The following is a 22,317-nucleotide window of genomic DNA, read 5'->3' on the forward strand; positions in this document are numbered from 1 at the left end:
CGCGCTATTTGAGTGTACGGCGGCAAAAGCGATATGGGCTCAGAGTGATTTTCTCTCCTTGTTAGCAAATAACCCTCATGGTTCTTTTCAAGAAAGGTGGGTATGGATAACAAAAAATCTGGTTGCTGTGGATGTGCGAAAGATGGCGGCATTGATGTGGGCGGCGTGGTTCTGTAGAAATAAGATATTTTTTGAGCAAGCTTCCCCTGATGGAGTAGCTGTGGCGAGTGGTTTTGTAAGGATGGTTGAGGAATATCACACCTATGCGAAGAAGGTGATGTCCACGCCGGTATTACCTGGCCATGCGAGCTCTCTTACATCCTGGAAGCGTCCGGCTATGGGCTCTTTGAAAATCAACACGGATGCCCACGTGGTGGAAGGAGTGATGGCGGCTCTAGGGGTGGCAGTTCGCGATGCAGATGGGCGTCTGATAGTGACTGCCACGAAGAAGATCGCTGCTACGTCCCCAGCCATGGCTGAAGCTCTCGCTTTGAGGTTTGGATTGTTAATTGCCAGGAGATTTGGTTACGGAAAGCTTGAGGTGGAAAGTGATGCTTTGTCTGTTATCAATGGGGTGAAGTGGATGGTTAAAGGCTCCTCTCCCATATGTTTAGTGCTTGATGATATTCGGCATGTTAGTCAGTCCTTTGTTTCTTGTGTGTTTTCTCACGTTAAACGAGGTTGTAACACGGTAGCTCATATGGTGGCTAGATTAGATACTAGAGATAGTAATGAGTTAGTCTGTATGGGTGTCTTTCCTCAAAGCATATCTGCTTTGGTGGACATTGATTTACTATAATAAAACTCGTGTTACCCCGCTTCAAAAAAAAAAAAGTGACGATCCTTAGACTACTATAGACCTAGATCACCCAAAAAAAAGGCCAAGTTGGTGGATCCACAGGCCCATGAATGAAGACTCACCAAACGTCCAGCCCATCTCGAAAACGGTGCCGCCTGAATCCAAACTAAAAAAAAAAAATCGGAAATCCAAGCGAGTTTTAATTTGAACTTCAATTTCGAAGATGAAAATGGCGGGCTGATCTTTACTTTCTCTCTCCTCTTTCCTGTCATGGCTACCTTGCAGACGAGAGCAGAAGTTACAGTGCGTTCGAAATTGTCGGAGTTGCGAAAAGTATGCGACAAAAAAATTGAAACTCATCAGCAAAAAATCGACTCATCTTTTGAAACTTTCGGAAATTTTCTACAATCTCATAGATATAAAGCTCAGATTACTGCTCAAAATCAAGGTTTTCCTTCTCTTTTATTCATTCATTCAATTATTAAAGGAATCTTTATATAATTGATAGTTATAGTTTTTTACTATTGTTGTATTATTAGGGTTTATTTGTGGTATGTTTTCATGTGTGTTTAGTTAGGGTTTAGCGGATTTTGAATTTATAATGAATGGAAGAAAAATGAAGGTGTTTTTGTGCTTTATCTAGGAATGTTGAGTAGTTAATGCGTAATTAGTTGTGTAACTTGTATTAATTGGCTTTATATGCAGTGAAATTGGGGAAACTCAAAGTTGAATTAAGAGAATTGGAGGATGAATTGGTTAGAGCTTTGGCAGGTATGTCCTTAATTATGTCGAGAAAGCTTTTCGCATGTGATTCGATGTTATTGCATGCTCCAAGCTGATTTTCAGAGGATAATTGGAAAATATTCAATAGTTCTTTTACATGTAGTTTTGTGTGGACTGAACATTGTTCGATGCACAACTTTTATTGTACACAAGAGTATAGTACAAGGTGAAGAATATTTAGTCGGAGACATTTAGGATACTCACTCACACACTCATAAATTCTCACTATTTGATGTGGTACTTAGTACTCAGTCACTAAGTTGTTGCCCAACACCAATGCTCTAACTTCAGTTTTGTATGCGTGCCCAGCAAACCTAACTATTTTTGGTAGGGGAGCTGACTTACTCTTTTGCGCTTTTCTTAATAAACTAATTTTATGGAACAACTTCTGTTAATATTAGCATTATGCTAGTTACTACATGCCAGTAATATTACATGTAGAACACTTTAGAGTTTAGTGTAGTGGATTATATAGGCGAAAAAGGTATCCTCTCTTCAGTGATCCGTTCCATTAATCTGTTACAAGCCGCTTTGCGACAATGTAACTGAAATGCGAACACGACAGCGTCAGATGATTTTTTCCCCTGGTCCTCACCTTTTAACCTTGTATTGATGATTATCACTAGGCTTCTAGATCATATCAAATTGGAGAGACACCTTTAACTCTAGAAGTTTGTTACGCTTAGAGGAAGTCGTCGAATTATTGCTTGATGCCAGCTAATATTAGCAACAATATTTAGATATTGAGAGACTAATCTCATGAAAACCTGTTAAGGAAGATTCTCATAAAGGAACTGGACTAATTTGTAATCTATGCTTGCTGTTGAACTAGTAATTATATTCCACAGCAAATCACTAGTTAGATGGTTCCGGAAAAACCTGCGCATTCTGTTCTAACCTAAAATTATATAATCGCCATAAATACATTCCATCGCAGCATCTTCTTCTCCTTGGCCTTTTCAAAGCCCGAAATAAACCTGCAGCAGCAGCTAACCAAGACAGGACAACGGAAAGTTCAGGACTGCCCCTTACACAGGAAAAGTGTAACAGTAAGCTTAAGATAGCTTCTGTTATTAAAGACTGATAATGGAGGCAACCTCCAAGATATAGAAGAGACAGAGGCAACCTCAACAAATCTCTTGACTGAGTGTAAAATAGAGAGAGATTGTATTATATTTCTGAATGAATTACAATTCAGCTAAACAGCCTCTATTTATACACAACTAAGCTATATTAACTCAGCTTAGGAAGATAACAGAATTTCCCGCCAAAATTCCATTTAACAGCTCTAACAGAATTCTAACAACTTTTAAGAATTCTAACAACCTTTAACAACTTGCAACTAGTAATAGGTTAGTTAACTAATTTTAACTACCTCCTATTACAATCCTTCCCCCTTGAGAAAAAACTTGTCCCCAAGTTTATACAACAAAAGCAGGAAACCTGTGCTCAAAGTCTTCAGCCAATTCCCATGAGTTCTCAGAATCAGGGAAACCTGTCCATTTTACCAGATACTGAACAACAGCTACATTGTGACGTTTAATTATTCTTTTGTCAAGAATAGCTTCAGGAGTAGGAGCCTCATCTTCAGATCTGCCATGAAACCACACTGGAATATGAGTGATGGAGGGGAGAGCTCCTCTAAATTTCTTCAACTGGGATACATGAAATGTATGATGAATTTGAGAGTCCTGAGGAAGTTTTAGTTTATATGCCACTTGACCAACTTTCTCCTGAATTTGAAAAGGACCAAAGTACCTAGCAGAAAGTTTTGCATTACTGCTCCTGTTTAAAGACTGCTGCTTGTAGGGTTGAAGTTTGAGCCATACCCAACTGCCTACCTCAAGTTGCCTCTCACTTCTATGTTTATCAGCTTGAACTTTCATCCTACTTTGAGCTCTTCCCAGATGAAAGTGCAAAAGCTTAATCATGGCCTCTCTCTTTTGTAGTGACCTATCAACAACTTCCATTTTGGACTCTCCTGGTAAATAAGGTAAATGAAGAGGGGGTGGCTGGCAGTATACAATTTCATAAGGAGTAGTGTGTGCTGCACTATGAAAATTGGTATTGTACCACCATTCGGCCAAAGGTAACCAAAAACACCATTGTTTAGGTTGTTCTCCAGTCATACACCTCAAGAAGGTTTCTAAACACTTATTAACTCTTTCTGTTTGCCCATCTGTCTGAGGATGATAGGCAGAAGATAAAAGAATTTCAGTACCTTGGAGAGTGAACAAAGCTTGCCAAAAGTGGCTGATGAACACAGCATCTCTGTCACTAACAATTGATCTTGGCCAACCATGAAGTTTGAATACATGGTCAAGATAAGCTTGTGCAACATCTACAGCAGTATAAGGATGAGCAAGAGCTATAAAATGGGCATACTTACTCAATCTGTCCACCACTACAAAAATAACTTCCTTCCCATTGGACTTAGGTAATCCAGAAATGAAGTCCATGGAAATATCTACCCAAATTTCTGTAGGGATAGGAAGAGGTTGAAGGAGACCAGGGCTTGCCACATTCTCTGGTTTGCTAGCTTGGCAAGTAGTGCAGTTCCTAACAAAGTTAGTTACATAAGAAGTGAGGCCCCTCCAATAGAACATTCCCTTCACTCTGACTAATGTAGCATCTCTACCTGAGTGACCCCCTTGTGAAGAACTGTGAAGCCACTGTAGTATCGCCAGTTTTAGTGAATTATCAGGCCCAACAACAAGCTTTCCCTTCCTCCTCAACAAACCATCCTGAAGAGAAAAATTTACCACCTGTTGACCTTGTTGTAAGGCTTCAAAGAGAGCTGCTGTATTTAGATCCAGACTATAACTTGCTTTAATCCGGTGAGACAAGTTAGAATCTAGGACTGACAATGCCATAAGCATGATTTCAGCTCCTTTAACTCTAGATAAAGCATCTGCAGCTAAGTTATCACTACCACTTTTATAGTGAATGTCATAGCTAAAGCCCATTAACTTGGACAACCAGAATTGTTGAAAAGGGGTGGAGATTTTCTGTTGCAATAACCACTTGAGGCTCTTCTGATCAGTCCTTATAGTGAAGTGTTGGCCTGTGAGGTATTGCTCCCACTTCTGAACAGCAGTCACAACAGCAAGAAGCTCTTTTTCATACACAGACAACTTACTCCACCTAGGACCCAGTGCTCTGCTAAGGAAAGCAAGTGGATGGCTATCTTGCATAAGCACTGCGCCTATGCCACCATTAGAAGCATCTGTTTCTACTACAAAAGGCTTAGTAAAATCTGGAAGAGCTAGTACTGGGGCAGAACTAAGAGCACTTTTCAAAGTTTCAAATGCATTACTAGCTTGCTCAGACCAATGAAATTCCCCTTTTTTTAGTAGTTGAGTAAGAGGCTTGCTGATAATGGCATAATTCTTCACAAACTTTCTGTAATATCCAGCCAATCCTAAAAAACTTCTTAATTCTTTAACATTTTTAGGTTGTGGCCACTTTTTCACAGCTTCAATCTTATGTGGGTCTGTCTCCACTCCATCGCCAGAAATAAAATGACCCAAGTATTCAACCTTTTGAATAGCAAAGCAGCACTTACTCTTCTTGCCAAAGAGTGTATGTTGTCTCATTAATTCAAACACAGCTTGCAAGTGTTGAATATGTTGTTCTAAGGAAGAACTATAAATGAGTATATCATCAAAGAATACAAGAACACACTTCCTTAGAAGTGGTTTAAAAATATGATTCATCCACCCTTGAAAAGAGGCTGGTGCATTTGTGAGCCCAAATGGCATCACAAGGAACTCATAATGCCCATTATGAGTTTTAAATGCTGTTTTATAGACATCCTCAGCATGCACCCTAAGTTGATGGTAACCTGCCCTTAGATCAATTTTGCTAAACACCCTTGAACCAGCCAATTCATCTATTAACTCATCTACTACTGGAATAGGAAACTTATCTTTAATAGTTTTCCTATTCAATTCTCTATAGTCAACACAAAGCCTCCATGTCCCATCTTTCTTTCCCACCAATACCACAGGTGAAGCAAAGGGGCTGCAACTGTCCTGGATGATTCCCTGAGCCTGCATTTCTCCCACTAGCTTCTCAATGATATCTCTTTGTTTTAAAGCATATCTATAAGGTCTGATACTAACAGGATTGCTACCAAACTCCAATGGTATCCTGTGATCAAATACTCCTCTAGTAGGAGGTAACCCAGTAGGTTCTGCAAAAACATCTTTATACTGTAACAATAAATCCCCAATACATTCAGGTACTACTTCTGGCTCCATGGAACAATTCATGAGTGAAGAATCACCAAACTTAGCAGGAAACAATTGTAAGAAGTACAATTGTATAGAATTAGCTAAGATTTTGCCTTGTTTCTGGCCATAAACAGAAACAACCTTCTTAGGTAACTCTCCTTTTAACACATGATGATGTCCAGCATAGTCAAATTCCATCACTAGCTTCTTGAAATCCCAACTCACCGTGCCAAGATTACTCAACCATTGAATTCCCAAGACCATGTCACAACTCCCCAATGGTATTAACAACACATCAGACTTGAATGCAGAGTGTTGAATAGACCATGTAAACTCCTTACACACATTCTGGCAAGCTAAGTGATTGCCATCTGCTACAGCAACAGACTGAGGAGCAATTGTTTCCACTAACAATCCCAATTTCGTGGCTAAATTCAAATCAACAAAATTATGCGTACTTCCTGAGTCTATCAAAATGTGTAAAGGTTTTCTATTATAAAACCCAGTCACCCTCATAGTCTGAAAGTTATGATTACCACTCAAAGCATTAACTGATATACAAGGTTCAATATCCTCCATTTCTACTTGAGGTTCAAAAGATTTCCCAATATCACCTTCTTCATCTTCTTCCTCCTCATAACCAGGGATTTCTACTGTAAAAAGTTGAGTCTGCCTTAATTGGCATTTGTGATTTCTTTCATATGGTTTATCACAAAAATAACACAGACCCTTCATTTGTTTTTCCCTTCTTTCAGCAGGTGTAAGGTTAATTTGTGGTGTCGAAAAAGGTTTGGATGTGTTTAGGTTATTTTGTGGGGCTGGTAAAGGTTGGGTTATAGTTGGTTTAAAGGAAGAAAGAGAAGGGTTATTTTTAGCAACTGCAAAAGTTTTGGTGTAACTTTTATTGGCTTCCTGACTTTCTTCTTGACATCTGGCATATTCTATGGCTGCTGCTACACTTTGGGGTTTGAATGCTCTCACAAAAGGTTTTACAGTTGGTTTTAATCCTCCAATAAAACTCTCCAAGAAATAATCAGCTGGTAAGAAATGGTTTTGCTGCATCATAAGAGACCTCAGATGTTCAAATTCATCTATATATGACTCTAATGTGCCATTTTGTTGCAACTTGTTAAAATTTTCTACTACATGAATACCCACTTCATCCTTAAATCTTGCTGATAAATCAATTACAAATTCAGACCATTCTACCTGACTTCTTACTGCCATATAACTAGACATCCACATTTCAGCTTTCCCTGTCATGTGTAAGCAAGCCAAATCAACCCTTTGATCCTCCCCAATACTACACAAATTGAAGTATCTAATACATTTCTTTACCCACATTCTCGGATTACTACCATCAAATCTTGGAAATTCAAGTTTAGGATTGTACCTGATTACCTTTCCAGCTTGACCACCTCCTAACTCAGAATTCCTTCTGCTCCCCTCAGAATTTCTGGGTGAATCTTCCCTTCTATCTTCCCTTCTAGGAGAAAAATCTCCTGTTCTTGGTTGAGTTTCCAAGATTTTAATCCTCTCATCAATCTTCCCACCAAAATCTTCAAAAGATTGAGAGATTTTATTCATCGTTTCCTGCATCATTTGCTGGAAAGATTCTTTCATCAAGTTCTGGACACCTTCTTCCCATTGTCTGTTTTGCATTTGTTGTTCTTCCCACCTTTGATTGATGAGTTCAATCTGTTCCTCCATGATTTTAACTCTTCTTGATACTGCAGGCGCCAGAATGGTTTTCCCAGGTTCAGCTCTGATACCAATGTAACAGTAAGCTTAAGATAGCTTCTGTTATTAAAGACTGATAATGGAGGCAACCTCCAAGATATAGAAGAGACAGAGGCAACCTCAACAAATCTCTTGACTGAGTGTAAAATAGAGAGAGATTGTATTATATTTCTGAATGAATTACAATTCAGCTAAACAGCCTCTATTTATACACAACTAAGCTATATTAACTCAGCTTAGGAAGATAACAGAATTTCCCGCCAAAATTCCATTTAACAGCTCTAACAGAATTCTAACAACTTTTAAGAATTCTAACAACCTTTAACAACTTGCAACTAGTAATAGGTTAGTTAACTAATTTTAACTACCTCCTATTACAAAAAGCCTCCAAATGTTACATATATACATGCCATCTAACGATAAAGAAAGGCACACGAGCAGAGTTCACTAGTGGCATGGCACAACATGCATTTATCCGGCAAAATAGCTATCAATGATCTTCTCCTTTGGAGCATGCTATTAGTGTTGAGTGTTGACTCAAAACTCTGCCTAATGTCAAGTCCATACAAGAGCTCTCACCTCAAGAGGAACCTGAGCCTTTGAAATAAAATTGTGAACCGGGGCTACGACTCCAAGCCAACCGTTGGCAAACCAAAAAGGAATCACAAGAGAAGCTTTGAATCATCTAACCACCTCTTGAAATCCCACCTTCAATAGTTGAGAAGGTGGAACCTCGAAAATCGAGCCTAGCTCATGTATTTCCCTTTCACAGGGATGCCTCCGTAAGAGATTACCATTGATAGTATGTTGAGTATAGACAGAAGCATAATGCAGAGTGTACAATACTATTATAGAGAGAAACAGAAAAAAAGATTACTCTTCTCTGCAAACGTTTTCCCAAGATCTAATGAGATGATCATTTCCAATCTAGAACCTTTAAAACAAGGACAAGACAGATTATACCTCGGGAAAGTATATGGTATGCTGCGGTTTATGCTCAAGTTTATGGCTTAGTATCTAAGCTTTATTTTGACACATCAACAATCGTTCGAATTTGTTTGTTCTTTGCAGCTGTGTTTTAAATGAATAATGTTATCCCTTTGTCAAGTGGTGCATCCCTTGATCTGTAACTGAGTTGCATTGATGGTGAAATTTTTATAATTCCTCTGCTTCAAAGTTTACCTCAATTATTTCAGACTTTTAAAAGCTAAATATTGCAGTATTTGCATTTGCTTCTATCAGAAAGTTGGCTTGAGGGATTAATTCCAGCCCATAACATGGCTTCCAGATGATGCATGCCATACATTATAATGCATGACTAGGTTATCCTTGTGACATAGGACTTGTGTACATGCTCCCAATTAATCTTGTTCTCTAATCTTAATGTTGACTTGCTTCATTGTTTTAATTTTGAAACCATCCACTTTATTGTGCAGGTTATTACTCTAATTCTTGATGATTCTTACCATTAAGTTTCATGCTGTTTTGAATCATAGAGCTAAATCTACTCACTTTGTATTGTCACTATTTAGTATTCCCTCCGTTTCAAAATATAAGGCACGCATGATATTCGAGGTCGAACTTTGATCGTTAATTACTCTCAATTTATGTTGAATTTTTTTCAAAATATAATGCTATTATAGTATTTTTTAAGACGAATCTAACGGTATAATTTTTATGTTTTTTTTATCATATTATGAGAGATATATGTGGTCAAAGCAAATTTTCGTAAAGCGTGAATGCCCTTATATTTTGAAACAGAGGGAGTATTAGAGAGTAGTAGCAATATGCAACATATCAGCAACAACCACCCACCCAGTTCACTTACGCAAGGACAACTAAGTAATCTTACCTTCAGTAGTGGGATGGTTAGTGAGCTTGGGAAGTGTGCATGAAGGGGTCACCTCAAAGGGGGTAGCTTAGAAATTGTGCGGGAAGTTTTTTAGAAGAGTAATGGAGAAGTAATCAAGAGAACATAAATAGGGAATCATAAAAAAAAAATGGTAAAGAAGCTACTTGGAAGAGAGTTCATCTCTTAAATGTGAACATTGTACCTGTTTTAATTTTTCCAGATTAAGGAATATTAATCTGTCTTTGGTTGCTATTATGTATTGTTTCTTTTGATTTTGTGAGTAATTAGTCGAAATCTGAGCACTATATAATGATTGATGGACCTATAGAGTTATAGACCAATTACATCCATTAGGTAGCATAAGTGTCTTTGAAGACCAACGTGTACGCAAGTCAAGGAATCTAGAGATCTTGTCTTGCAATTAGCAAGCGTTTTGATGTAGTTTCCTTTATTGTTGTCTTGTGTTCACAGTTAAAACGCGGAGGGAGGCCAAAAGGATTGCAGTAATGGACTCTCTTTCAGAAACAAGAGTAAAAGTGGATGAGCTTCAGAAAATTGTACGAGATCAAGCTGCCAGAAAAGATGAATATGCAGCCATCTTATCTGAACAGTCCAAAAGTAAAACTTCTCTTTGCAATTGATTGAAATTTCTGTTTGTTAAATAGATTATTTGCTTAAAGTTCGTGCTGTCTACTTCTTTCCAATGCAGATTTGAGTTATTGAATAATTATGTAGTTATGATGTTTTGGATTGACAGTGATTATAACTGCTCTTCATTACTAAGTTAAGTTAGTATATAATATTTTCATCCTCCAATGTTCATTCCACGCCCTCCGCATGCCAAATAAAGATGGAAATGAAATTACCTCTGCGCTCAGTTTTGATTGCAGAATGGTTAGCTGTTGATATGAGAGTGATCTTCATTCAACTTTCACTCGTTGGATGGCAATGACCCTAATAGTTCAAAAACCAATACCGTGATCATTTATGTAGTATCTTGACTATGTATTACTTGGTAACCTTTTGCCTCTTGCTACCCCAGAAATGTGGTAGCTTTCAGTATAGATGATCAAAATTCAATTGACTCTTGCTCATTTAAATATAAATAAAGCCTTTATAATAGAGGCAAAGGTGCTATTTTAGTTATTGCTTTATCTGTTACGTTGGACATTACTCTCACTTGACAGTAACTTGGTTCTTGTTTGTATGAGGGTTTTGCCGCTTCTGCTTATGAATATAATGATTACCTTAAGTTTCTTTAGCATTTGCTTCATGGTGACCTTGACTGACCTTAACGAGACCCTCTAATATACACTTGAATGGGGTGAAATAGATTAATTGGGAGGAGGATTGGGAGTATCACATATGAATGACATTGTATATCATGTTTATCTTCAAAGTTCAAGTCTTTTTGGACCTTTGTCTTATTGGATGGCCAGCTTGTGATCCTCTCCAAGGAGCCTCGTTTCAAGAATTTTCAGGGTTTTTTTAGATCATCATCTCATATATATTGTGCTCCTTTGCTAGCAAACAAATGCCTTTTGGCAAAGAATATGAACTCGATACTGGATATGAGCCCTATGATCTTATTTGTTTGATGTTGTTTTGTGGAGGGTAAGAGGGTATTGGAATGAAGTGGGTAAGATGGACTTAGGAATGTCTCTCAACTATCAAATATAATGGTTGCCATATTATTGACTTCTTTGCTTCTTCCTGCCTCTATGTTTTCTGGTAGTTATAGTTTATTTGAATGGAATTAGGGGTTCTGAAATAAAGCAGGCGTGGCAAGGTGCATATAATAATGCATCTGGTTATTTGCAGGCTTCTGGTTGGTGTCTTCACTTTTATAGGGGTGGCCTCTGTCAGAATTATATGCATTTTCTATCATGCATTGCCTTCTCATTAATGGAAATTTTCATTCTTTTAGTGGAGATTTTCTTCACGTGCAGCTTTTATTTGCTGCTTCTGAGTATAGATTACAGTTCCCGATATAACTAAACCTGCATTCCCACATTCAGCATATCCTATCCAGTTTGTGATGAAAGCTGATGTTATAACTCGTGATAATGCGTGCCTTCTGTATGTTATGCTTCTTTCGTTACCAGGCTTTGACTTTTTGTGGGTTCTTAAATTAGTCTCAACTAGTCTTGACCATATAGGGGTGAAGTTGTGCACATTTGGATCTCTCATCGTATTGCATTTTTCCTGTGTTCTATCATCCTTTGCCATGAAGCAATTTACTGTCTATGCGTCCAATTTTGTGATGCAATAATGTTGACTATATCTGTACTTTTACTCATTCCTTTTATTTAAAATTTCAAAAGCTCTTGCTGAATCTGAAGAGAAAAGTCACGAAGCTTTGAGGAATAGAGAAGAAATACAAGAAGCATTTATATGGTACAACAGGGTACTCGGTTTCCGTATTGATGGGGGACATGGTAATTTCGAACTTTTTACTATTTGTGAAACATGCATTCTTCTTGTTATGTCAATTTCTTAACTCTCGTAATTGTCACTTCGGGCAGGTGTAACATTCACATTTACTAACATCAATAAAATATGTCCATCTGAGGAGTATTCTTTCACTGTTCGCCATGCGAATGAAACATATACTCGTAAGTCTTGTGTTATGAATGTGAACATGTTCTTTCATATTATATTTTTGCTTATGTTGGATAGTGAAATAATTTGTTTCTTCTGCGTAAGCTTTACTTATGATGAAATTCTTGCCACAGTGCTTGATTGTAAGCCACTCTTAAGTGACATGGAAGATCTGGTCCTTGAGTTAAACAAAAGCAATGGCTTATTCAGATTTGTTAGAATTATGAGAGGAAAATTTCAAGCTGCAGCATCAGGTATGCTCTTACTCATGATAATGTGTCTCAGTAAAAGCGTATATGGAGACCTGTAAATCCTTTTTTTTTTGTGGTAATATAAGTTGTATTTATTAATATATTTGCTGAGTCAGCTTGTTAGTTAGCGGATTAGTTGAGTTTGTTAGTGTTATAACAACCTCTAGTATAAATACATTTCTCCGTAATAATCGTTTAGATTAGATATTATTACAGTTCTTTCTCTCACAAGATTGTATGATTTTCTCTCTGGTTTTAGGATGATTTCATACTCTTAGATTCTTCAGGTAATCATTCATATCGAGAACATGTTCCTTGGAGATCAACAGGCTTTATGTCAGCTGTTGCCTTAGCTTATGGAGCTGTTGCAGTTTTGCTTGATTTTGAAATGAAAAGTTCTGAACTTCTAATGTTTAAGAGCTGGCTGCTGTATCGTTTAGCTCGACAGATTCTGTGGTTGGCTTTTCTAATATACGTAAATCTTCTTTGTTTCTCAGGGTCTATGTCGGACTTCATATATCAAGATCAAGATTGTACCAGTATATCTTTATCTGCCCCATTTTCCTCAGTTTCAACTGATAGCAAAAGTAAATCACCACTTCCTCTTAGAGAAGTCAACAGAAATATTAAGGCCAATCATGGGCAAGGCTCTAAATCACCTCATCTCTTCGCATCTCCTCGACGTTCGCCTCGTCTTCTGGTAGTACTCTAAAAGACCTTATATATATGGTGCTCTAGCTTTGAACTTGACTAAATATAGAAATCACAAATCCTTTTTTATCTGTTGTGTCTAGTATCCCTTTCTTTCTCAAATGAGTTGTCTGATGGCGCATTTAGAATAGAGATACATCACCTTTCACATTCTAGTGATGGAATGATGTTTTGGCTAGGGAACGACAATTGGATAAGTAATGGAAATACTGAAATATACTGACAACCATAATAGGATCTGCTAAAGTACTCATCTTTTGCACAGGCACTGCACTCACAAGTGTCTTAATTACACAACTTTTTTGGAAGTCATTAGACCGACCATTGCGACATAAATATCTATAGTTTCACAATGATTACCCATGTTTGACCTTTTCCTATACTAAATTTGGTCACCCATTCTTTGACTGTTGGAGAACTTTTACAGTGGTTCACAACTTTTTAGTTTCTTTCTGTTATGAAACTTATATTAATTTGATATGAACATAGCTACTACTTCAACGAGGGAGTGGGGTTTAATATGATATTATGCTTGTGATGTTATATATATTAGGTAAACTAACAGCATGTTTAGCGAAGACTACATTTGATTATGATTATGCTTTTGCATTTTGTTATTCCCAAGTGTTACACATGAAGTCTAGTTCATGACTAATGATGCTGTTGCATGGACCATTTCTGCTGGCTGTTTTTTTGATCAAGTGATTTGGGGTTGGGGTTTCTGGCAGGGTAGAGACGAATGCATATTTGTCCATTTTAGGCTCTTAGATCACCAGTTGGCGTATCTGGATATAGGATCAGGTTTTTGGAAACTGTCTCACTGTATGTTTTAACCTATAGAAGACCTGATTCCCCTCTGGTTAGGATGCACCAGCACTTCGGCTTTGCATATATAGGAAGATAGTTGGCGTATCTGGATATAGGATGTGGATATTCTAGGTTTTTGGAAACTCTCTCACTGTATGTTTTAACCTATAGAAGACCTGATTCCCCTCTGGTTAGGATGCACCAGCACTTCGGCTTTGCATATATAGGAAGATAACCACTTTTAGTTCTTAGGTGCAAGTGTGCTGTTTTTCCTAGATTTAGCAAGAGTTGAAAATTATGATGCTATACTAACCTAGAATTACTAGGTCATGTTATCATCTCGAATGTATCTGATCGTTTCTTAAATACCTTACAGAAACAGGGGGCTTCAGTTGTTGGTACTAGTTGTTGATATAGTGTGTAATTGCACATTGCAGGTAAAGAAACAGAGAGAAGGTTGAAGATGTTAAGAGTGCCCAGAAAGTTGTGAAAATGTAATTTCCGGAAAGTAAACATCAATTACTATCTGGACACGTCAATCGTAACATTTGAAGATGGGTTCTGGACGAGTTTAGTAAATTCCAGTCTAATTTTACTAGGATTAGTATTTTTCTTTTTCCAAATGTTTTCTTGAATCTTAAAAATTGTATTCTTTCGTCTGTAAAGTGGAAACTACTGCTGCTGCTTTGATGGGGGCTTGTAAGTTGAGTTCCATCTGGTGTAAATTATGGTTATATGATGAACTTTGTGTTCGTTTGCATCTTCTGGATTTCTTTGTTTCTTACCTCTTTGATTTAAAGCTTACATTTGCATTTTACTGATATATTGGATAGAGAAATTGTGTGCTCCTGATAACTAAATGGTGCTCTTATTACTGATATATTCGCATATTGTAGTTTATTCCCATGTTCTGAGGATTGAAGGGTCACAATAAAGGTAAATATCGTCTTGCTTCTAACTTGTCATAGATGGCAGAGAAACTTGGGAATGTCTTCCTTTTCTAACTTGTCATAAAAGGCAGTCAAGACTAGCACGATGCTACGCAATTTGATATGTATATATATATTCTCCCAATGATCACCACGGGTTTGTAGGTCCAATGCAGAAATTTAGGGCCTGTTCTCTTTGGCATGAAACAGTTGAACTGATCTAAACTAAATTGAACTGAACTGAACTGAAACGAATAGTGATATGTGAGAGTAAAAGTATTGTTAAGAGCTGATCTGAACTGAACTGAACTGAAAATAAGCTGGGGAAAACAGGTCCTTAAAGATTCAACCTTCTTAAAATCAAAGGTTTGAGATAAACTTTTGATCTCAAAAAATATAACTTCCAACAATATTTTTCTTGATATAATTAACATCAGCAATTATTAACACCGATAAACTTTTATTTACCATATATACATTCACATCAATAATGTTTTATTATTGATCCATGTGGTATAATAACATACATGCACATATTTCCAAATGTCTAGGGGTATACAGACTAATTATTTTTATGTATCAAATTTCCAAATAAACAAATAAAAAATTTACATCTATACTTCATATGCTAATTAATTTAATTATAGTGAATTATGAAAGTGCTGGGTGATTTAATCTCCTGGAAATTAGTGTACGAGTCCGCTTCCAAAGTCGTCGTGCTTGAGATTCATCAGTTGCTAAAGCAGAACAAAAACTCTGATTACAATCTGCAAAATATTTCCCACTTACACCTTCTGTTTTTGGGCTCAGAGCTACATAACATGTTGTTGCTGCACCCTACAACATTTAACAAGTCATAAAAAAGAATCAATTTTTATGACATATTTTCTGAAATATATGCTTCTAATAATTGATGATAAGTCATATCATAAGCTGAATTTTTTTTTTAGCATGCAACATTTTTAGAAGACTTCCAAAATTGTAATGGAGTCATGAAGATTGAAAGCTGATAAAAGTGTATATGTTTGAATATATGTCAGTGTATGTGTGCAGGCAAAAGGGTAAAGTAAGCAACTTTGAGACTTTCTCGTGCATGAGGAATCAAGAATGAATGAAAGGGAAATGTTGATCACTCGATTTCATGTTTGAATTGAAAAGTTGAATATGTAAGAATTTTGATTTTCTCTTAATTTGTAAGAATGTTATTTCATAATTGAAAACTTAACTAATCTTCTTTAAACCATTCATGTATTTATTGATTAACTTGATTTAGAGACCGTTCTTTTCGGCATAAAACAACTGAACAGATTGCAATTGAATTGAATTGAACTGAATTGAACTAAAATGAATTAAACTATAATTAATATGTATGATAATTTGAGCTGAACTGAATTCTGAAATGAAATAAATAAACTGATTGCAACTGAACTGAACTGATTGCAATTGAACTGAAATGAATTGAACTGAAGAAAATAAGTTGGGGAGAACAAGCTCTCAGTCCCAACTTTTAGAGGTTAGGCTTACATCTTCTAAGATCATGCAAAAAACTATCCTTGCTTCTTTTTAAATCTATTTAGCTCATAGTCATGTGTAATTAGTTTGTAAAGATTTTCTCTAACAAGTAACATAGAGACTATTATAAATTTATCAATAACCGAAATGATTTAAAGAATAGAGTTTATACTTATATTTGTGCACTTATGAATTTCGTGAAGATTAGTTCATAAATTTCTGTTCACATTTGCTAAATAGAAACGATTAATCCAAGTTTAGATTTTTAACTACAAAATGGGAGATTTTTTTTTTTTGTTTTAAGGGTTGATTTCAATGAAAATCATACAAAATTATGTAAATTAAACCATGCCATACTTATTTTAAGCAATAAAAGTTAGGATAAATGAGACAAACCTGTGATGTGGACTTGAGCAACTTGGCTGCTAGAAAATACAAAGAATCTGCAAGAAAGTAATATAATCCATGATGATTACATTTCCCATTTATAAAATACTAATTGATTTATGGAAAAGATAAGTAATGTGAATAAAAGTGATTAATTCATATTTCATATAATATTGAAAGTAAGTGATTGACAACAAGCTAAAGCATGCATGCCTGTAATAAAGCCTTTGTGAGCCCTTATAATTCCTGTCTTCACTATCCCTGGATGTACTGCGTTGATTGTTACCCTTGCATTTCTTTCCTGCATTTTCAAGACAAAAACAAACACAAAAGAAGAAGAAAAAAAGGTCAATTTAATTTGTAAGATGTTTACATTTACAAAAGAGCAAACCCCTAGTGCTCTTATAATCATAGCTTCTCTTTTGTTTTTTTGTGTCCACTTTTCTCTTTTTAACTTCTCTTTTTTGCTTCTTATTGATTTGGAAAACTCATATTAATGAGGGAATTTATTAGGTCAATTAGGTTAATGTGATGTCTCAACTAACAAAGTCATTAGTCACATGCTTCTCTACATATCATCATGAGCCAATCTAATTAATTTCACTAATTTTCATATGAATTTTCCATTTTACAAAAGCTCACTTATTTTCATTTAAATTGAGCAGCACTTTTTACCGAGTATTTAAATTGTAATTTTACTAATTCGCGATATTATCTTATATTCTCCTCGCTAACTGATTATCTCTTTTCACAAATTACAATTAGAAAGTTATGCGTAAATCTTGGTAACGTTTCTGGTTGTATAATCTAACTTAATTAATGAAATTAAATAGACTTTTGTACACCAAATTTTGTTTTTTTTTTTCAGAAAAAGAAAAGAAAAAGAATACGTGGTTGTTACCTTTAGTTGTCTTGCCATTTCCCTGGCATGCATAATGTTAGCCAGTTTTGATTGTGCATATGCACGTGTGCCATTATAGCTACAATTTTTGAATCAAAAGAACACAATTCAGTAAAAACAATAATCAAAAGAATAAAATTTGAACAATAACAGTAAACAGAAAAATATAACATATACTTCCTCCGTTTCTTTTTACTTGCAACAGTTTGACTTTTACACTATTCACCAACTCTACTTAGTTTATGCTTGGTGATTTATAGTTAAGGAAAAACATATTCATGTGGGATCTTGTTAGATTCGTCTGAATGTATATTTTCCGAATATATATTTTTTATAATGTTTATTTATCGGTAATTAAACTTATTGATGGTTGAAATTATGCATTGGCAAGCGTGAAAGTCAAACTGTTACAACTAAAAAGAAACAGAGGAAGTATATATTATCAAAAGAGAAATAGTAAATAAAAGGTGGCATATAAAAAAATTGAATAAGTGGTATATTTACTTCTTTGGATTGAGCATTTTACAAAGGGAGAAGCTTTCTTTCTTCACCCAGCTGTGAGTTAAAGAGGAGACATTTATTATTCTTCCTTCAATCCCTGTTTGTGATGCTGTCTCCACCATCTTTTCTAACAGTAGTTCTGTTAGTAAAAAATGTCCTGCCAACAAAACAAGGTGGAGAGATTAATCTTTCATCACTTTGCATAATTATGCAAGATTATATTACTTAATTAATCCTACTATCTATCATCTTGTCAAAATAAAAGGCTACTTTTGATTATGTTGGCTCAAATTCTTCTTAACTGTATCATATTTATATCAAGACTTGCATTATTAGTTAATATAAATATTACTTACCATATGCATGTTAGGAATACTTGCACTCGAACCTTTTGGTACACAATTTTAAGATGATAATAGACGAGTGAACAAAAATTTAGTTAAAATGATAATAGACGAGTGAACAAAAATTTAGTTATAATTTAAAATTCGGGAAGAGAAGTGATTATGATATTAGGTGTTTAATTAAATTATTTTATTAATTTGTCCGTTTATCTTGTTTATTATCATACTAAAATTTTGTGCCAAGAAGTTATCTTTTTATATATTATATATTATCAATTTTAATTTTTAGTACAAGATAAAAAATAGCAAAAAATTTGACAAAGTTCATACACAAAAGCCAAACATCACTTATTATTTTGGAGTAAAGGGGTTTATTCTTCTTTTTTATTGAATACATCCCCTACTACTTGTGACTTCATTTTTCTAGTTCTTTCCTTGGTCCAAAATGAGCTAATTGCCTAATTATAGGTTTCACCAGTTGCTTGTGTCACTTCAAAGACATCTAGTCTTTGGTTTGATTTAAAGTCACAAAGGTAGTGACGAAGAGTATATTGTAGATGAGTTTCGGCCCTAGGTTTCAAAGATCAAAACTATGTCTGGTAAGAGAACGCTTACTTTAAAATTAAAATTAGGCAATGGTAAGTCTAATATTAAAAAAAAAAAAATTAGTCTAATAGTGAATAAGTTGATTTCTTTTAGTGACTAGTTTAATCCATTTAGTAACTATGTCTACTTTTATATTAAAATTAAACCGTTTTTTTTAATAATTTTTGAACTACTTTATTTCCAAAAAAAATTGTTGTCAATATTCATAAAACACGAGTATATCCGATTTTTAGTTTTCGACCTTTATATGACTTCAAAAATCTTAAAGTAAAAAAATTGAAACTTAATGATACCAAATTTTAAGTAGGGTAAGTTACGAAATTACATTGAAGATTGAAACTGTTAGTGATGAAATTTATTTCTCTAATCATCAAGAAGTGTCATTTCATTTCTCTAATCAAGAAGTATTTCTTAAGGTAAAAAGTAAAAAAGAAAAAAGCAAGTAATCTTTTCATTAACAAAAGTTGCTAGGTTTTCTAGGGTGGAGATGGGACACCCCCTTCATAATAAAAATAGATCACAAAAGATTTGTTCTATCACGAAAAGTGAAAAAGTAAAAATCTTACCTAAGTAATTTGTTGCTAATGTGAGCTCAATCTTGTCTTCAGAAAACTCAAGCTTTTGAGAAAATACCCCAGCATTGTTTCTGTAAATTTAAAGCATGCATTAGTTTTACACTTTTACTACTTCTTCTTCTCAATTCACGGACTCCTTTGGAGAAGAGAGAGGTAGAGAGTAAAAAGAAAAGGGGCTCATGTGAGAAGGGAGAGATAGAAAAAGTTTATTGCCCAAAAAGAGAGTGTAGCAAGTAATGTGAAACTTCCCACAATAAAAAGTGTAGCGAGTATTATGAAACAGATGAAGTAATTATATTATAACATTTCAAAACCTATAAGAAAAAGTGACTTACATGAGAATGTTAAGAGGTAAATCAAGTGAAAGAAATTCTGAACAGAATCTGCTAACAGAAGTCATGGAACTAAGATCAATCTCCAAAATTATGATCTTAGCTTGTGGTGTCTCCTTTAAGATTACCTCCTTTACTTCAGCTGCCTTCTTCATATTTCTTGCTGCAATTATAATTCTAACTCCTCTTCTCGCCAAAACTCTTGCTGTTTCAGCTCCAATACCCGACGTCGCGCCTGATTAATTAAAAATTAAATCATAATTAAGTACTTAATTAAGATAAATTAATTTTGCCCTTTTAAAAAAAAAATTATGTTAGTTGCATGGAATTGACTAATAGAATATACGTAGTACTTGTCAATGTTTAAGAATGATCAAAATATAAAAATACCCACGCATGAAAAAAAAAAAGCTAAGATTTATATATAATTCTTTTGTCAAAAGTGGATATGAATTGTTAATTCTAGTCAGAAGTTTCCATAAAAGCTGTGATATGGTCTGATCCAATGAAAATTTTCTATTCAAGTATAAGAACAAAATTATAATCCTCCTACTACACAACCTACAGAATAATCAAACAACCAGTATTAAATAAAGAATGATTAGAAACCTAATCAAATTTTAATACTATATATAATGGATGAAATCTGCATGGTATGTATGTATGTATGTCAACGTAGTGTAATAAAGTTTGAAATTTTAATCTCATTATATGTCAGACATACTATAAACATATTATTTCATTATTAAAGTTTAATCAAAGAATTGAAGTTGCATGTTTAGCATTATTTTAGACAAATAATGACATATAGTATAAGATTTAAAGTGAAGGAAAGATGGAAAATTAAGAGGAAAGAAATGAATATAAATTTAGTAATAAGAAATGATAATGAGATAAATTTACCAGTGATAATTGCAGTTAGAAGATGAGGAGGACAAAAACAAAATTCAGTAACTTGGTTAGAAGTTGAATTAGAGCCATATCCACTAGGACCTGCAATTCCTGCCAAATACTTCAATGCAGCCTTCATGATATGGTATGATATTCTTGTATCTGTATCTTCCACAAGACGAGTATAATAAAGCCTATAGGCTTATTAAATTTGTGTTTGAAGTTTCAACTATGGGTGATATATATATACTACTATGAGTCTATGAGTATTATATAGTATACAGTGTAAAAAGCAAGCTAATTGCTTAAACAAATTTTGTTGGTGGTCCAAAGGGACACAGATTAATTTATGCTGCTTCATAGACCACAAGATACCGGGTGGTCCATCCCCAATGATTTAGGCCCTATGTGTGTCCATAACAGTATGTATTCTAGTATATAGGAGAATCCGATCCAGCTCTTCACAATTTTAGTACGTTTAGTAAATATAAATTTATCGCGAAACTAACAGGGCAGCTGATTGTGTTTAGCTTTTTTAATTATATCATGTTCGTATAAACTAAGATATTTTTTTTGGGCCCCTTGTGATAATATGAATTTCCATTATGTTGCCCTCGTACAGGGTGATCGCTCACCCAGAGGCCCAACAAGCCCCCAGATTCCTCCCCCCACCTCACAACCAGAGGGGTAAATGAGGGTGTGTAAAGAGCCCAACAGCACAGGGCCTTCAAAATTATAAAGGCCTAAAATATATTATTTTAAAAAATTTACATGCATATTTAAAGAAATCACCCTTGTTTCTCACCCTTAATAAATCTGCCAATGATTTATTTTTAGATTTTCAATTTTCCATCTTTAGAACTCTAACCTTCCACCTTTATTTTTTATAAATTTAGGGGCCCAATTTTCATGTTAGAACCGGGCCCCAAAAATCTTCAAGACATCCTGCTCACAACAATATTGAAATTTTATACTTTCACCAAAATTTGAACCTTTGTCTATCATGTGAGAGATATGAAGCCATACCATTGGACCAAAGGATAATTGGTATATTAACTAAGATATTGATCTATACACGAATTATCTACTTAAGACATAATATGTCATCATTTCAAGACATTTAACAAACCCTTTAATGATTAAAACAATCAATGTTTTAATAGTGTGCAAATTTTCAATACTATAAGGTGTTTTTATATTTTCAAAAGAGAAAAAGTGTTTCTTTTTATAGGTTGATAAAAACTCAAGGCGAATCGATTTTTTTTTAAGTGAAAATTAATTCATTAATATAAAATCATACGACATCTAAAATAGAAGTCAGAAACTAAAAAATACAGATCAAGTTGAAAGAAATTTAATTATAATATGGCAAACCTATGATTGTTGAGAAGAAATAATCCTTCTAAATACCCTCTTTCACTTCGCTGCCTGATGCAACCTTCTACGAGGGGGTCTAACGATCTGATGCGTGGTTTTGAAGTAGAACTAGAGTTAATTCAAATCGATTGTACGTGAAGTATTGACCACGTTGTAATCCCGCACAAAATCTATTAACAAATT

At 34.9% G+C, this 22,317-nt stretch overlaps 2 protein-coding genes across 2 annotated transcripts; one reads left to right on the forward strand and one right to left on the reverse strand.

Moving 5' to 3' along the window:
- The first annotated feature begins 968 nt into the window (after positions 1-968).
- LOC104894319 (hypothetical protein) lies at positions 969-14,539 on the forward strand. Its single transcript, XM_010680526.4, has 8 exons — positions 969-1,247; positions 1,505-1,570; positions 9,881-10,027; positions 11,734-11,847; positions 11,935-12,024; positions 12,145-12,264; positions 12,759-12,961; positions 14,217-14,539. Exons 1-8 carry the CDS (start codon positions 1,070-1,072, stop codon positions 14,238-14,240), a joined length of 942 nt encoding a protein of 313 aa, XP_010678828.2. The 5' UTR covers positions 969-1,069; the 3' UTR covers positions 14,241-14,539.
- Positions 14,540-15,148: 609 nt separating this feature from the next.
- LOC104894320 (short-chain dehydrogenase TIC 32 B, chloroplastic) lies at positions 15,149-20,989 on the reverse strand. Its single transcript, XM_010680527.4, has 8 exons — positions 20,770-20,989; positions 19,870-20,101; positions 19,526-19,605; positions 18,013-18,166; positions 17,509-17,587; positions 16,821-16,908; positions 16,617-16,663; positions 15,149-15,545 (listed from the first exon to the last, which is right to left on the reverse strand). Exons 1-8 carry the CDS (start codon positions 20,894-20,896, stop codon positions 15,360-15,362), a joined length of 993 nt encoding a protein of 330 aa, XP_010678829.2. The 5' UTR covers positions 20,897-20,989; the 3' UTR covers positions 15,149-15,359.
- Positions 20,990-22,317: the final 1,328 nt, after the last annotated feature.

This window comes from Beta vulgaris, chromosome 5 (assembly GCF_026745355.1).
Source record: "Beta vulgaris subsp. vulgaris cultivar EL10 chromosome 5, EL10.2, whole genome shotgun sequence".
NCBI lineage: Eukaryota > Viridiplantae > Streptophyta > Magnoliopsida > Caryophyllales > Amaranthaceae > Beta > Beta vulgaris.